At 34.7% G+C, this 17,903-nt stretch overlaps 1 protein-coding gene across 1 annotated transcript; it reads right to left on the reverse strand.

Moving 5' to 3' along the window:
- Window positions 1-13,525: 13,525 nt before the first annotated feature.
- LOC131027463 (uncharacterized) lies at window positions 13,526-16,006 on the reverse strand. The gene is made up of 4 exons (XM_057957541.2): window positions 15,337-16,006; window positions 14,623-15,227; window positions 14,025-14,102; window positions 13,526-13,929 (listed from the first exon to the last, which is right to left on the reverse strand). Exons 2-4 carry the CDS (start codon window positions 15,220-15,222, stop codon window positions 13,879-13,881), a joined length of 729 nt encoding a protein of 242 aa, XP_057813524.1. The 5' UTR covers window positions 15,223-15,227; window positions 15,337-16,006; the 3' UTR covers window positions 13,526-13,878.
- Window positions 16,007-17,903: the final 1,897 nt, after the last annotated feature.

Genomic DNA, 17,903 nt, shown 5'->3' on the forward strand with positions numbered 1-17,903 from the left:
GCTATTTATTTGTTCTTTCTCTAACTACATTCACTATCACCAGTTTATGGAGGGTCATAGTTTGAACATGGTATCAGAGCCAGGTTTGCAGTGAAGGGAGTGTGAGAGTAAAGCTATGGATTAGAAAAATCTGCCACACTAAAATAGAGGTTTACTATCAGTGAACAAATTCAGATTATTTAGAAATGGTTGCTGAAATAGGTGAATAAATTAGGATGGCGGAGTAAACTTCCACCTATGGAAGTTGAGATGAACATGTTGCTCTCGGGAGCAGATCTGTAGAAGATTGTTGATTGGACTGAGCTGATACCCATTAATGAGAATGTAGCAACCAAGTGGGAGCATAGAGATGGCAAAGCATTAGCCACGATCTTGTTTAACCTGAAGAATACACAACTGCTGCAATGTAAGCATTGTGAAAACCTCAAAGGAGGTTTGGGATACATCGTGTCAAATGTTCAAGATGAAAGACATGACAACGAGGTTGTACCTGCAAAGAAAATTCTTCCATCTATGAATGGCTGATGAAGAATCAATGTCATTGCATATAAATAACTTCAAATCTGTGTTGAGTCAATTGGCTGCAGTTGGTTCTCCAATCTCAGAAGAGAGTAGTGTTATGACTCTTATGGGTGGGGACGGGGGGGTGTCTTCTACAGTTTTGAAATCTTGATTGTCTATCTGTGCACACAGGCTAGTCTCAAACTCTAAACAATAATTGTGTTATTACTGCAGGAGGATTTAACAATAAAAGACATGGGAGTGAAGTCAAAAACTCTTGCTACCTTGTACGCTGGAAAGAAAAACTACCCAAAGAAAAATTAACCGGCCACTATAGATGGTGAAAGTTCTTCAAAGAAGAAGGGATTCAAATGTCTCTATTGCAAGAGGTGGGTCACTATGCAAAGGACTACCAGAAAAGGCAGCAGATCTTGCAAGAGTAAACATCACAAACCCACCATCAAACATGGCAAACAAAGGAGCTAAAGAGTCTAAGCTATCCATACAAGTGTTGCCCACCATGTAAGAGATCAAAAACTCTGTTATATTGATTTAGGAGCCTCACAAGATGACACCATGTAGAGATCCATTTGTGTCATCTACAAAACTCTCTAATGAGAAGAAGATTTTTTTGGGTGTTGACTCAAGTCACAAGATCCGTGGTTGAGTGATTTTGGTAGAGCTCTCAGATGGTGTATGCAAATAGATCCATAGTGTTCTGGAAGTTCGAAGGTCAACCAAAAACTTGTTATCTATTAGTCAAAATGTAGATGAGGGAATGAAATTGGAGTTTGACTCAAGCATATGCATACTGAAGAACAACAATGAGAAGATCGTAGCAGAGGGAGCATGATGTTGTAACCTATACAAATTGTTCCCATCAAGCATGGAAAGAAGCATGCTGTTATTGCAAGCACATTGCAGAAATCTGCAGGGCAGATTATGGCATCAAAGACTCGGGCATATCAACATGCAGAATCTAAAGCTCATGGATAAACAGATACTCAAGTTGAGTTTGGATCTAGACAAGGGATCAGACCCAAAGCCATGTGAAGCGTACATTTTGGGCAAGCATCAAAGGGCAATTCCCAAAGGAAAGAGGCACTTGAGCAAAGGAGTTGTTGGAGCTCGCACATTTTGACATATGCAAGTCAATGAAGATCATGTCAATTGGAGAAACAAACCATTTTGTGAACTTCGATAATTACTCATCGAAAAAAATTGTAACATTTTTGATAAGTTCAAATGCTTCAAGAATCTTGTCCAGAAACAAACAGGAAAATGCATAAAAAGGGCAAGGAACAACAATCACGGGGAGTACAACTCAAAAGTGTTTGATAAGTTTTGTATGGATGCAAGAATACAAAGGCCAAGGACATGCCCAATCATCCTAGAACAAAATTAAGTTGTTAAACACAAAAACCAAACACTAGTTAAACAAGCAAGGAGCATGCTTAACCATGTTAGATTGTATGGTTTTGGGCCTATGTAGTTGCTACTAATAAATATAGCATACCTTGGTAATAGAGTTCCAATGAAGGTGATGATTGGAAAAAAAGTTTGTTCGGGGATCAAACAAATGTTAAGCTTTCCGTATTTGTGGATGCAGCATATGTGCCAATAGATAATGAGAAAAAGAAGAAGTTGGATGTGAAAAGTCAGAAGTGCCTCGTCCTTGGATAAGCATCAAGAATTAAAGGCTACAAGGTGTATAATCCCACTAAATGCCTAGTGGTGGTAAACCAATATGTCATATTTCATGAAAGCATGGGCATACTGAATAAAGCGGGAGGCAATGAGCATCCTACAGCTGATATAAATACTGACTTAGTGCATCCATTGTACCAAGAGATTGATCAAGGTCATGATGAAGAAGAAAGCACACAACTTAGTGAAGAAGAACAAGGAACTGATGGTGCATGCAATGAAGAAAATATAGAATCTTCACTGGAACTTTGAAGGTCAGTGGATTTGAAAACATTAGCTTGAAGTATGGGAATCCAATCGGTGCATATTCACATTAGCATCCTTTGCAGCTGAACATAATAGCTAGTTTGAAGCATTGAAAATTCCTGAAGTAGCAAGTGGAAAGAGGCATTGAATTATGAATACAAGTTGTTGTTGACCAACAAGAATTCTAGTTTAACCACACTTCTTCTAGGGAGAAAATTTTTGGGTGCAAAGAGTTGCTCAACCAAAAACTCAAAACAAGATATATTTTGAGGACATCCATCCCTTCTTTGTTGATAACCTCACTAGCGTTGTCAACCCATCTTCATCGTCCATGGAGCTTGTTGTTCATCAATTTTGACATAGTACTGATATGTCACCTCCTACATTGGTTGGGCATGTACCTGATTGGTTTGTGGCATCAGCATCTTTCATGGACATAGTGTCATTTGAGCAATTTCCAGAGGCACACAGTATTTGGATTTGGATTCCTATTTCTTCCAGTTTATTGGAGTGGCTACTCATATCTCCTATAGATCTGTTTCTTCCTAAGGGGAGAAATATTCTTTGTAGGCAATGGATCGTGTTCTATCTTTAGGCTCATCATTGGAACAGGAGCTACTTCTTCATTGGGGAGATTAATATCCCCATTTTCTCTCCTACGGGAGGAGGGGAATATTGATTGTACTTAAGTGACTGATTCAGAACTTGGGGTACATTTGGAGTCCTTAATGCTTAGTCACATTTACTCTTTTTCATTTATTTTTTCTCTCCTTTGGGGGGGAGTTTTCTCCCACTACGTTTTTCTCATTTCTCTGTTTATAAGAGATTGCATTGGTTTAAACATGGGTACCTAATCAAGCCTTGTTGTCAGGAATCATTCGTGCTTGCATTTTGCATTCATCATTAGCCTTTTAGCTACTCCCTAAGTTAATCTTAAGGGGGGTATTGGAGTAATTAGGATATTATCTAATTATTTAATTACTTAGGTTACTTTATTCACTTAAGCTAAACTTGGGTGTTTTTTTATCTTTTATTAGATTAGGCTAATAATAGATTAAGCACTTAGTTGAGATAACCTTTAGTTCTTTAAGCTAATTTTAGTTTCCTGATTTTAGATCAGGTTTCTCTTACTTTATATAAATCAAGTCATTCATTCATTGTAATCTATCCAATTCATTCATAGGTTAATCTACATATCGGATCCCTCTTTGGATCAATCTCTCTCAAGGTTGCATAGCATTAAATATGATTTCTTCTCTCCAGATCTGATAGGTGTTTTGCTTGCAAGTGATCCATGGGCACATGGGGTTGAAAAAATAACTCCAACAACGAACACATTGTAATCACCAACCATCTACTTGGTCTCTTAATGATATTGTTCCTACCTAAGTCAATCATCTACCCTATACTAATGTGTGTGGACTCCTATATCACTCTCTATAAATATTTCTTTGAATTGATTCTCATCCTTCTCCTAAGATTCTTGTGAACTCTCTTTTTATGTTTCCTCCTATCTAGTAGAAACATTTCTATCGCAACAACCCTACTACGTATGGGATTCCAATTAGCTCTTCTAACTAAACATATCTCACCAAGGACATCCATCACTTGAAATTTCTTTAGAATCTTGATCAAGGTTATATTGACCTCCTTAATGAATGTACTAATACTTAGGAGGCTTCCTCATTTAATAAGAAGTTGCATGGATTAAAACACACACATTAGTCCAATTACACAAACATATATATGCATATAAATACAAAATACAAGAAAACACATAACCCAAAGCTTCTATTTATACAATATGGGGATCCGATGCCAAATATAATGTTCAAGATTTTACTTGACATTAATGGTTTAGGAATGAACAAACAAATTTCTATGACACAATTGTGACATAATGAACTGCATTGCATACCTATGCAATATATAGGTCATGATACAATACAATGACATTCTAAAACATAGCATCAATGTACAAAACATGATTGCACATGTAAAATAATGTTGCACTATCATATGATGACCTCAACACAACAACTATATGAGAGAATATGGTTGCCTCTATCAGCAATGATTGAGTACTATACCATGATTTCAATCGCTTGCAAACAAATAAGTAATAGATGTGAATAGCCAATTATTTCCTAGTCTAAGGAAAAGCAAGTAGCATCCACCCCATCATACAAACTAACACATACTCACACATCCCAAATGATGTGGAAACAACATTGAAAACATGAGAAAGGTCTTGGTAAGTTGAATGGAAAGGAGTCACTCAATCATCTTAGTCTCACAGGAGACTATTGATATTCTAAAGCTATATAAATAGATATTGACATGGGGGGTAGATGTACAAGAGGACATCAAACTTGACCAAACCAACATGATAGGAGTTAAGATGTTTGACGGGATATGATGTTGATGAAGAAAAATTTAGCTTAGATATAATAAAAGAAGATGTTGGGTTTGGAAATGTGGATAAGGGCAAGGTAGCTTTGGAGGATCATGCCAATTATGGACCAAATTGTGTGGTGAAGGCTCGGTTGGTTGTAGAGAAAGGGGTGGTCTGGCAATTGAGTTCTAGTGCTTCGACAATCTTGGTGTCTTAGTTATGAATATATGTTAGTGCCTTTTAGTTTAAACGTTAAATGTTTTGACTTTATTTTTATCTCCATTTTTCTTTCAAAGATGTTTTGTGGGTTGAAGTTGTCGTTTTTTAAAAGGGTGGATTTTTTTTATTTTGTGTATTAGGGTGGGTAGCGTTTTGGTTAGTTCTAGATCTGGTCCAAGGAGGGAAGTGAAGTTGATAGTGTGAATGGATGTAAAATTCCTCTTTATTAATATAATGGGTGTAGCCCCTAAGTTACTATTAACTGGTCAAAAAAGGATTATATCAAATAACTTCATTTAATTAAAAATCATCTACAACTAGCATGATCTAAATATTAAGATGCAAAATAAACAAGTTATAATGTTAAATAATTTTAATTATAATTAGCATATTAGTGAAAATAGTTAAGTTAAAACACTATTGGAGTTCAAACATGTAAAATCGTAACATATGCATTCAAAATACATAGTTGGATATCTCAATGAAAATATAGAGTATCATTGATAACATGGTATTAGTATCAATATCAAAACCACATAGCAAGATAGGGCACATACATATGTTAGCCTTATAGTTACATTTATGGAATAAAGGATCGATAATGAAGGATGAGGATTTGTGTTTGTAAAGAGAATAGGAAAAAATCCTTGCAAATTAATTAGGTTGGAAAGGGAGATTGAATAACTTGGAAGGAGATTGGAAGTTCCTCCACTTCTTAGATCTTGAAGTTTGAGAAAGGTTGGGTCCATTTCATTTATACATTTCTATTATTGAATCCTCTTTTTATGTGGGTGTTCCATGTTTGCATTTAATTATTGAAATGGTTTTCATTGAATTCATGTTACAATTTTATGAGCAAAGAAAGTTAATGTTGTCATTGATGGAGCCATGTATTTTGTATATTATTTAGTTGAAGTGGGTGTTCATAAGATGGTTTGGTTTTCCTTGTGTTGTAAATCCCATGTTTCTACTTTATAAACATTTTTTCTAGGAAGGTTGCATTCCCTTAAGGATTGTAAAGTGTTTAAATCATTTTATAAGTGTCTTGTCATGAGGCTTTAGGCATGCTTAGTAATAGTGTATCACCTTATAGTTGTAAGCATCTCTTAACTTGTAGGATTGTTTAACGTCATTGAAGTAGTCTTGCCTTGATTTATATATTCAAATAGTTTGAATAAGTGTCATGACTTGAGTCATAGACTCTCCTAAACAAACAAGAAGAATTTGGATGGTTGTCCCTAATTAGGTATGAGACAATTTCCAAACTATTTGAGATGTATTTTATTGTAGATCATATTTATGCTAAATATATGTGTTGTGGATTCAAACTTTCCTCTTTTAGCAAGGTGGAATAACACTCCTTGCTAAAATAACACTCTTAAGACTTGCATTAGTTACATGATAGGCTTACACTATCAGCTTTGAAGTGTTAGAACTTTTGAAGTGTTAGAACTTCGAGCCATGGAAAAACAATAGTGCTTGTAAGTCAATTCTCAAGTTATTTTAGGAAAAAAGTGTAATGTATTGTTATGGGTGTTCTACCATTATGTAAATGAACTTGTTACAAGATTTGAATTAAAAATTCATATGAAAGAATGAAGAGTAATATTCTTAAAAAAAAACTGTAAGCTGTAAATTTTGTAAAGACTCAATATTATTTTCAAATTCTTTAAAATTAAGATTTTATTTTATGATATTGTAGTTGGGTAAATTCTTATTTGAATGAGCTTATGGGCAAGTCTCGTAATTCCAAAGTTATTAGTATATAATGGGGGGGATGAGTATGGAGGAATTTTAAATATGGTTAGTTCAACAAGCAAACTTAGTCTGTATCATTATGAACCAAATTTTGTTAAACAAATTAAAGTTTTTAGCATTATACTTTTGTCAAATATATTTTGTTTCTAGAATTTTCTTCCAATATTCTAATAGTTCCTTATAGTTCCTTAGTCATGGAAATGGAAATAGGTTTGGTTAAGGTGTATGGGTTAAATTTTGTTAAAAAGGTCAAAATTCCATACTTATTGTCTATCAAAAACCTAATTGTCTATCAAAAACCTATTGACCAATTATTTCAAATAATAATTTGTCGAAAGCTAACATTCTTTGTCAACTTTCTACTATGAACACTAAAATAATCTCTCTAGTTTTCTATCAATATTTTGATATACCTTAGTCATGGAAATATGCAAATATTAACATAGGTTAAGGTGTGTCCTTATTACTTTGATGTCTTTTTTTAAAGTACAAATAAATAAAAGAATTAATGAAAATGCAATATTTAACATTAATATGAAGATGGATTTAGTATATCAAAATAAATTGAAAATCTTTTATAAATACACCAAGTAAAATAACAAATCTAGGTTCGTTCATGTTCTAGCATTCTTATGCAAAGAAAATTAAGTGAACACTCCTAAAACTATGAATAACGAAATATGCATAAATCATATAGTTAATTCTTTAAGAATCAATACATAATTCTAAATATTATCAAATTAGATTTCCTTACCCATTACTTAATTACCAGTTGATTCCCTATTAACCACAGAATCTATCAGATTTCCATCCATGCAAATAATACATTCAGTTTCTGAATTCGACGTTTCAACACACTCCATGATCCATTATCAACCAGTCTAATCATATTTACTTCTTTATTTAATTGTGCTGCATGTTAATACCGGTCACCGTGGTAGATAAAGACATCTCAACTAATTAGCTGATAACACATGTAGTGTGTTCGCAAGCAGTTAACTACAGCCATAGAATTTGCTTATTGAAAAATTTCTTAGCCTGCTTTTGTACATTTTGATCAAGCTAAAATATGATCAGTACCAAAGACTCTTTACATATATTTCCCACTACGCTCTACTTTGATTATAATGATTTACAACGAATCGAACAAGGATTCATTTTATAAAACATATTTTTCCCAAGCAATACACTTTTAAATCTATCTACCAGTAATTTCAAAAGTTCGTTTAACCTTATAGATTATCTCAGTCTATGACCCAGTGGCTTTCACAGCTTTGTTACCCATTTTGAATTATTGCCAGTGATATAAACACCTGTTAACCCTTCTCTTGGTCCATTTACCAATCAATTTCACAACTTTGTTACCTTTATTCAATTACTGCCTGAGATGAATCCTTGTTAAGCTTATCTTACCTTTCTAATCAGTAGATGGGAATCGAACTAAAAATTCATCTTCAAAAATGCAACAGAAAAAATTTACAAGGAATTTTAAATCCCAGACGATTCTATGCCTACCCTCGTATAAAAAGACTGGAACTGTCAGTAACCCATAAATTAATTAATTACAAATTAGAATTCACTGTCAGTAACCCATAAATTAACTAATTACAAATTAGAATTCAATGTCACTAACCCATAAATTAACTAATTACAAATTAGAATTCACTCAGTAACCCATAAGTTAATTAATTACAAATTAGAATTCACATTTTGATATATGTAGGGAAAGGCTACAATTATAGATGGACAGCTGAGAACTGGACCATCCTAATCATCCTCGATGAAAGAAGGGGATGAAAGATCCTGTCTTTTATACAATAAAGAGGTGAAAACCAAATGTCACTTCATATTTGAATGTGCAGCATATGAGAAAATTCGTACACAGTATGAAAACAATGTGCTGCATATGAGCAGTCTAAAGACCTATTTGAGAAGACGAGACTTCACAAAACCGAGGGTTTCTTGATCAAGGTCCTCAACAGAAGAACCAACATTGAGAGGAACTTGAAAACTCTTGGTCCCATAGACTGATGGTCTCGTGGATATCATTAAAACTTATTCACTCATTCATTTGTTATCATTTATAAACCACACGGTAAACTTGATACGGATCATTGTTCCAGGTGTGTTTCTCACAGTTATCTGTTGTGCTTGTTCGATACATGCAGTTGCACTAAGATTATTTTTAAAATGGAATGCATGTCCAGCACATGAGCATAATAAAAAGAACGTAGATCCTATAATTCCTCACGCTGAAAAAGGCTTTAGTAAGTCCCAAAAAAAGAAGTGACTTACCATACCATAAAACATTTAGAGAAACTATACAGAGAATTCAGGAATGAAAGTCTTGCCATCAGAACATATCAGAGATAAAAACGACCAAGTTTGGAAAGCAAAAGACACAATGACGCAGAGTCCTTGCCCTGCCATACAACCCTTCCTCCAAGAAATCAACAGCTACACTTAATAAAAATTCAGCGACAAGCACATCTCTGCATACAAATTTATCCACTCACTAAATAAACAGCTCTGCTAACTTTAGAGCACTTAAAATCTTACAAATAATTACTCTTTTTAATCTGCACTCCCACGGAAATAAAAAATTGATATCAATAGTCTATTTTTCATTTTCATGATGTTATTGATATTGACAAATATCTACAGCTGCCTGCATGAAACACAACTAGTCTTCTTATGTGGGATAAAATTCTCACGAGTGGCAGAAACGAAGTGCAGTACAGTTAGCATTCTGTATATATTATTTATCTGTTTTACAGAATTTCATTGACAGAATAACATTAAAAAGCATACAGAATTTATAGGTAAAAATAGCCAACAAATTTCCTTCTTCCATGTAATTAATAAAGCATAATAGATCACACCAAATCACAAGGATTCCAGAATAGACCATTGTGGGAGATCTCCAACAGCCCCATTTCCTCTTTTTTTTTATTTGAAGTGCAAAACAAACATTTCCAGAATATAGGTTTGGAAATCAAACCAATTGAAATAACAGCTGAAAAACGTAACAGATTTATGACTGACCTCAATATATGATGACAAAACAAAGGTTGGGATTCAGAAACCTCAACGACAATGTGAACCACAAATTAATACTTATGGGGGCTTCAAGTAGAAATGGGTATAGTGAACCTGTAGTATACACCAGAAATTAGTGCCAAGTGGCAATTCTGCAAATCAGAATTGAAGCCAAAAATATTCCTGTCAAATTTATATCATGTTAGTAGATCTCTAAGTCGGCATAGATATGCTTATTCTTCAATAAAGATCTATGCCTATTCTTCAATAAAGAATTGTCAGAATCATAGTTCCACGGAGTTTCCAGACGGGGGATGCAGGAACGGGTTTCAGGGACAGGGGGACCAAGGGCACCTAAATTTGGGGACAGTGAGGGGCCAGCGGGGGAATGGTGGCAGAGTGGTGAAGGTGGGGCTAGGGGCAGTGCTAATATAAAAATAGAGGTGAATAAAAATCTTCAAGGCAAAACCTGCAATATAACATTGTGAGTGCCCCATGAAAGGCCAGCTAATTTTCACAAAGTTAAAGGTTGCAATCAATATGTGATGGCATGTGACATATAACATATAGCAAGAGACCCAGCGGTGTTCCCAGGAGAGGTAGCAGAAGTGGTGGTGCTGTGGGGGGACATCTCCCCCAAGCACGACCCCGTGGAACACTGCAGTCAGAATAAAACAAAAAGCATCAAATCTATGTCAAATTTAAGAGCTTGCTTGCATTGATCATTAAAAAATTGCTATATTCCATGCAAACAGATAATTCAAACTCAATCAAATGCCAAGCTCATACTCATGCATGTCATATGATTCTTTCCTCTAATGAAACCACGACAATCAAAGGATTGTTACTTCATGTATAAAAAATGAATGCTTGAGACAAATATTGTACTGAATACATAGAACACAGAAACATCTACATCAACTTCTATCCTACTGAACTGACTCTTAATGTCAACTTCAAATGATATGAAAAGAAAAAAGGTACAAGCTTGTAAATAATTGAGAGATTCCTTCACAAACAAATCCATTTTCAGCTCGCATTTTAATTCATATTTTGAAAACCAAGATCAGCGATTCGATGGATGACACAATCACTAGAATTTTTCCATGTCAATTATGCATGTAATTTGGCATACTTTAAAAGACACATTTTTCTCAAAGTGAACTACACCACATGGAACGAACACATTTCCCATTTCCATATTTTCAAATTTACAAATATAAGTTGTATATGGCTCCAGAACACAAGCTTATGCACTAAGAGTGTTATGCCAACACTCCCAGAATTTGCAAATTGTCAACTATATTGGTAACAAGAAATATATAGAATTGGACCTGAAGTTTCTTAGAATGGTGACACATACTAACAAAAGAGAATTAGGCAAATCCCTTAATGTATCACATAAAGCAACCTCTGATAAGTCAGTGTACAAACGACTTTTCTCACTAGAAAAAAGCACAATTTTTCCAACCAGCCCCTGTAATGAATGAATTACATTTATTGACATTGAGAACTTTTGGACGTAGATCATTGAATGCAAACAATATCCAAAATTACGATGAAACTTCAGACAATAGAGCATATAATTACTAGCTCAAACCAAATGACACAACAAGGTACTTAACAAATAAGTATAGATCAATGTCATTAGAAGACGAGTACTAGGAGATTCCAGAGCTGGTACCGGTACTGCTACTGCTACTGCTAATTTTCAAAAATAGGAGACGGGGGGTACTTGGAGACACCAAATTTTTTCTTTACAATAATTTAATAATTTCCATAAAATATCATGACATAGAACACTTTGAAAACAAGAACACAGGTAAAGTTTAACATTAAATTTAAAGTTTAAATACACAAATCAAAATGTCAAATCTCATTGTGTCAAAGAGTCAAAGAGTTCAAAACTCACACTACATATTCTATATTATATTATCATTACATAGTGAAATTCAAAAATATTGATAGTTGATGCTGATACACAAACATGAAACAAAAATCAGAAATCTATCATCTACTCTTCAACATTTTGATCATCTATATCAAGCTCCTTATCTATGATGTTCTCCACATGATCATCACTCTCAAACTCAGATTCCTCTGATGGTACTAGAACTAGGGGTAATTCATTGAGGCAATCTGATTCAACCGCTTCATCTACCATGGCTGATGAATGATGGAAAACAGCATTTTTGTTTTGTTTTTGACCTTTTCATGTGCCTTTGGTTGGAGACACGTGGGAGACAGCCAGAAACCTGGTAGGAGACGAAGATGGTGGGAGATGCGGAAGTGAAGTCTCCAGAAAAAAATGAGGAGGAAGCACAAAAAGTCATCTCAGAGGGGTGGAGACGTGTCTCTGGGTTACAGAGGTATATATATAGTTACTTTAATATTTCTAAGCATTAAAAGTGGCCAAAATTTATTATAGGATAAATGACATAAATGGTTGAGTTCCAAAATTAGGACAGAATTTGACTTTCATCCTTCAGAACAGTGTTTTTAAAACAATTCATTAAACAGCATACAAAAGCTTCTCAAATCTCATCTTGCCAAACCTTCAGACTGTCTCAGCTCAAAAAAAACTTTTCTACTCTGCTTGGAAGGAATCTAAAAATACAAAAAAGAGGATAAATACCAAACAAGGTACTTAACAGATAAGTATATATACGGTTACTTTTATAATTCTAAGCACTAAAAGTGGCCAAAATTTGTAGGATAAACAACATAAATGGTTGAGTTTCAAACTAAAAACAGAATTTGACTTTATCCTTCAGAATAGTAGTTTCAAAACAGGTCATTGTGCAGGCATACAAAGGCTCCTCAAATCTCATCTTGTCAAAGCTTCACACTGTCTCAGCTCACAACTTTTCTACTCTGTTTGGAAGGAATCAAAAAATACAAAAAAGAGGATAAATACCATGACTCAGAATTGCAGCCCTCAAAGATCATAAAACATGGGAGTAAAACTGACAATACAGTATCGACCAAAGGGAAAGAAGATCAAAAGTCCTTGGGGCATTTATGTTTCAACCAATAGGAAGAGGAGGTCGGCTGTAAAACATTTAGGGCATTTATTTTATCAACCAACTTGGAGAGAACTCCAAACAGCACCTTATGTACCTAATTTATGACAACAAATTAAGCTCCTAAAGCTCCCAGCTCTACCCAAGAATTGGCCAGATTATAAAAATAACAGTCAAGCCTCTAAAAAACAAAAGGCTTACACTGAAGCTCCGAATAGAATCCTTAGCCACTGTCACAAAATATTTGTCTTAAACCTTATGGACAACAGTAAACTTCAAATTTAAAGAGTTATCACAATTCCTGTTATATGCCATAAAACAAAATACCTTAACCTTCTTTGTAAGTTCATTCCATTTGGGAAGAACCACAGCATTCAATTCCAAAAGTTGTGATACTGCATATAAAGCTAAGAAATGATCAACAATGTTCATTCTGGTTGTAGATCAAGCTTTCATAGAATCTGAAAAAACCACAACAGACAATAGTACAATGCAAATAGTCCTCTCTGGACGCACCTGACTCCTTGTGTTGACAGTATAAAATAGCATTCTATTACTCTTGCCAAGTCAGCAACAGGCTTTGACGGGATTGATTCCCAGTCCTCGTAATGAAACGGACTAAAATATTAGATAGAGAGAAATAAAGAATGGTAATTAGCTTTAAAAAATGACTTTTCCATGTTGCAAATACATATCAAGGTATTTGATTCTCAGTAGAATCTACAGATTTGTATAGATGTACAAGAAGTAGTTCACCTGCTTACATGGATAACCTGCCTCTAACAAGAAGCTTCTAGAGCATTGCAGACTTGATTTAAGCAAAGTTTCTAAATCAAGAATAACAAATTCGGTATTTACTCAGTTTAGAAAAGGCAAGTACACCTTGAATTTCCGATACTCAACACACAGAAAAATCTCACCCAAACTATTTGCACCGTATACTGATACAAAGGGAATTAATTCCACCTATGTACAGATCACACCCAGTTGCTAATCTGAATCACTCTCCATACTGCCCATAGCCTTCAAACCTCTTGGTCTCTGCAATAACCCACATATTCGAAAACTCAGATTGTGCCTTGTAAAAATTATAAATTGGAAGATCTAGGAACAAAATAAAAGGTAACCGTATATACCTTTTTAGTGTTTTTCTTCTCACGCACTTCATACCGCTCTTGAGACAGATCACAAAGCCATGAACCAGGGCTAACAACCTGCAAAATCGAAATATTAACTCTTGTCAAACAACGTCTTTCCAAAGTCACCCCTCCCCCACCAAATAAAATGCCCTGAGAACATTCACAACAGCACTGAAAACTCAAGCAGTAACAATCCAAAGAAAAGCGTGACCTGTGACAAAGACCTTGAAAACCTTAAAAGTAGGATAACACAAGAAAGCAGAAGCAGAATTTGCAACATCATCAACGAAAAAAGGTAATAGTGGGTTCTTTGGTTTCCAACTACCCTCACAATTATTGGTCACCTTCTCAACTACTGGCTCCCCTCCCTTTGATTCTAGCAAGCCATCCATACCAACAAGGAGCAAAAAGGCCAACAAAAAACCATTCAAAGCCTTCAAGACAGCATTAAGGACTTAAACTTAAGAAATCCATTTGTAAAAAACATAGATTTGGCAACAGCTTAAACATATCAAGCCTTACAGTAGCTGAAAAAGAAACCCATTGGAAAAATATATTTAAAAAACGTGTGGAATAAGTTGCAGGTGAGACTCACAAGCAAGTTTCTCTGTATAAATTTGGCCCGCTTTCTAGGCCTCTGAGGTAACTTAGAACCCTTGATAGCCATGAAATCCTCCTCTTTCTCCTTACTGGAAAGGGCTATCACAACTTTGGGCCATACAAATACCTCTAAACTAGAGACCTTCTCTTGCATTGTATCAGCCTCAGTCGAAATCTTGTTCATCTCCTCTGTAAACGAGCACCCATTAAAGTTATTGTTGTTATTAGCATTAGCAGTATTATTATACCCTCTGGTATGAATTCTTCCGCTCTTTTCAGGCGAAGAATGACCACTATTGTTCAGGACTCTGATACATTCCGCCGCCATGGATTTGACGCCCTCCTCCGGTTGGGAATTTGACGCCCTGTTCAACACATGCTTTATGCAACTGGCTGTTTGAGGAGCTTCTTTTTCCTTCTCAGCTCTGATGAGGCGCCTGTCGACGCGAAAGGCGGTTCTTTTAACCTTGACCTCCATTCCTGAATTCACTTGCACTTTGACGCACCTCATACGCTTGCGATTCCCCCACTGTAATACCAAATCCTGCTCCGGCGGCCTACATGTTTCCCTATTCTTCTCCATTTCTCTTGACATAACACCTGCAAACCACATACATATCACATAAGCCCTTCTCAAATTAAAAATACCTCGCATCAAATCAAAATAAGATACAAAAAGAAATGAAAATAAATCTAAAAAATCCTCTACCTCAACAAAGATCCAACGCAGCAACCTTCAGATCACTAACTCAACCCCTTCTTTTACAAAAATCTTGAGAATTGGGATTCCCTATGAACTCGATCCTGCGACTTCCAGAGAGCTAAAATAACTGAACCTCGCGAACCAAATTCACAGCAAGCAAAACAAATCTAATGTATGAAATTATACACGCCTCAAAATCTTCTGGGTATGCGTATCAATGTGAGCAAGAGGTAAAAACACAAGACCCACAATGCATACAGACAGCTGTATAACTTTTTCTACCAGAAAAGTTCTCCAAGCTCATGAAAACAGAGCAAACAGAGTCAAAACCTCCTCAAAAACAACATTTGCTCGAGATTTACAGAACAGGAAGAAAGAACAGAACTGGAATCTTGCGACCCAGATTACTGAGCTCTGTTTCTGAAGACATATGAGCCCATTTGGTCGACATAATTCAAGTTTTGAAATTTGAGGACGAAACAAAACAATATGGGCCCTTCGTAACCTAAAAATTATCAAGATATAATAACACAGCGATTTCCGCTCAAAAACAATGAATACTTCATTCGTGCGCCTCATGCCTTTGCACGTATGATTAGGTAGCTATTGTGCTAAATACCGCCTTCTTCCTCACCGAAAAAAAATTACGCGAAAATTTTTCTCCTCAATGAAAAAAATTTACGCGAAAATTTGTCTTCTCGTAATTCTTTTCTTTTTAAATTTTATCGAATCTCTTCCTGCTTGGTTTCAAAACCTAGGCGCCTAACACACGTCAGCTAAAGTGCACGCATTTTTAACCAAATGGGGATCTACATACCGTCCGATCTTGAAGATCGAAGGCCTGTATTGATCACAGTAAGTCCACGGCTTCTGAGAAGCCCTAAATTTTTATTCTGGCGGACTGTCCAGCGGCCGGCCGCATGGACCTTTTCTTTAAGCGGGGTTAATTTGTAAATTAGTTTTTTTTTTTTTTATTATTATTATAATAATAATAAATAACTCAATAACTTGTATTCAGTATTAAAATATTAAATGGTAGTTTTTCTATAAAAAAATTGAATATTAAGATGGTGGTGTAAGAGGTTGATGGAGATGGTAGGCATGACTTCTCTAGAGAAAATAAAGTGAATTGGTTTTACTAGGTAGGGCAGGAATAGGAAGGTTATTGGAGCACAACTTTTTTTTTATTAAATATTCTAGTGTTTGCTTCTAGTTTTTTTTTAATTTATTTTATTAAGTATTAGTAATCATCTAAGATGCTATCAAATGGTCAATAAATACATTTTGGTTGATGAGGTTATAAATATTTTAGATATCATCAAAGGTAAATAGGTATATTTGGACTAATAGGATAATGAATATTTAATATGCTATGAATGGCCCATACTCATTTTTATCTAATAGGATTATAGATATAAAAGATGTTATCAAGGTCAATAGGCATATTTTGGCTATTTTGATGTTATGAAATGGTCAAATGTCATATTTTGGTTAGTAAGGCTATAAATGTTTATGTTTGATACTTGCATTTATATCTATTGTAATAATTGGCTAACCAAACCATAAATATTTATGTCTATTGACCATTACAGATATGATATTTCCGCGATTCATGATAGTACATTAAGAGATATTAGAGTAAGGGGTATGTGTTTTGATAGTACTTACAATATCCAGATGATTAGAACTATAAATATTTATGTATATCGATACACTTAATTTTGTTACAAGTTTTCAAAGAAAATTTATATGTAATAATTTAAAATATCAATGATTTTATAAGAAAAAAGCAACTTCAAAAGTAGTTTAATTTATTAACATTGACAATGATTTCCAAAGATACTTGAGAGTGATTCAATAAGCATTAACCAGCAGAAGGACAAATTTATAATTTTTCTTTTAATACATATGTGTTTCCAATAACATTATGTTTTTTAAGATAGATTATCAACTAATAATAGCAACCAAATATGTTATTAAATGACTATAAGCAAAGTTATCGTTTGATATGTTGTTGGCCCTTCATTTTCATCATTTAGTGTTTACTGAATTTCATGAGTCCATGTTGTGCATTTCATCCACTGTCTATAACCAATTTGAAACATCCTAGATGGCTCCCCTAAGCGTCAAATGGTAAAATAATAATAAAAAAAGACTAAGTTTAGGTTATCTCTAATGTTTTCCTTGGTGTTTTATGTGTTTGACGACCTTTTAGAGTTTTGAAGTTCTAATCCTGACATCCCACTTAGATCTTTATTAATATTTCATCTGAGTTTTGTTTTATCAAAGTTTCAAAGTTTTGGAGTTTCTAATCCTAGTGTCTTTGTCAAACTTGTCATCCTTGGAATGTAATTTTTGGAAGTCCACTTTTCCCCTCTAAGCCCTTTTTAGAGTTTTCAAGTTTTTCATTCCCTAATACCATTCCTTGGGATTCTAAAGCCATGAAGCTTGAAAGTCATTGTAAAGTATTGATGCTAATAGCCAACGAGATGAGAGGGGGGGTGAATCATACAAACTTAATCTTCCATAAAATCAACAGATTCAACCTCGGTAACTTATACTTCAGCAATATA

Source organism: Cryptomeria japonica, chromosome 4, assembly GCF_030272615.1.
Source record: "Cryptomeria japonica chromosome 4, Sugi_1.0, whole genome shotgun sequence".
Taxonomy (NCBI): Eukaryota; Viridiplantae; Streptophyta; class Pinopsida; order Cupressales; family Cupressaceae; genus Cryptomeria; species Cryptomeria japonica.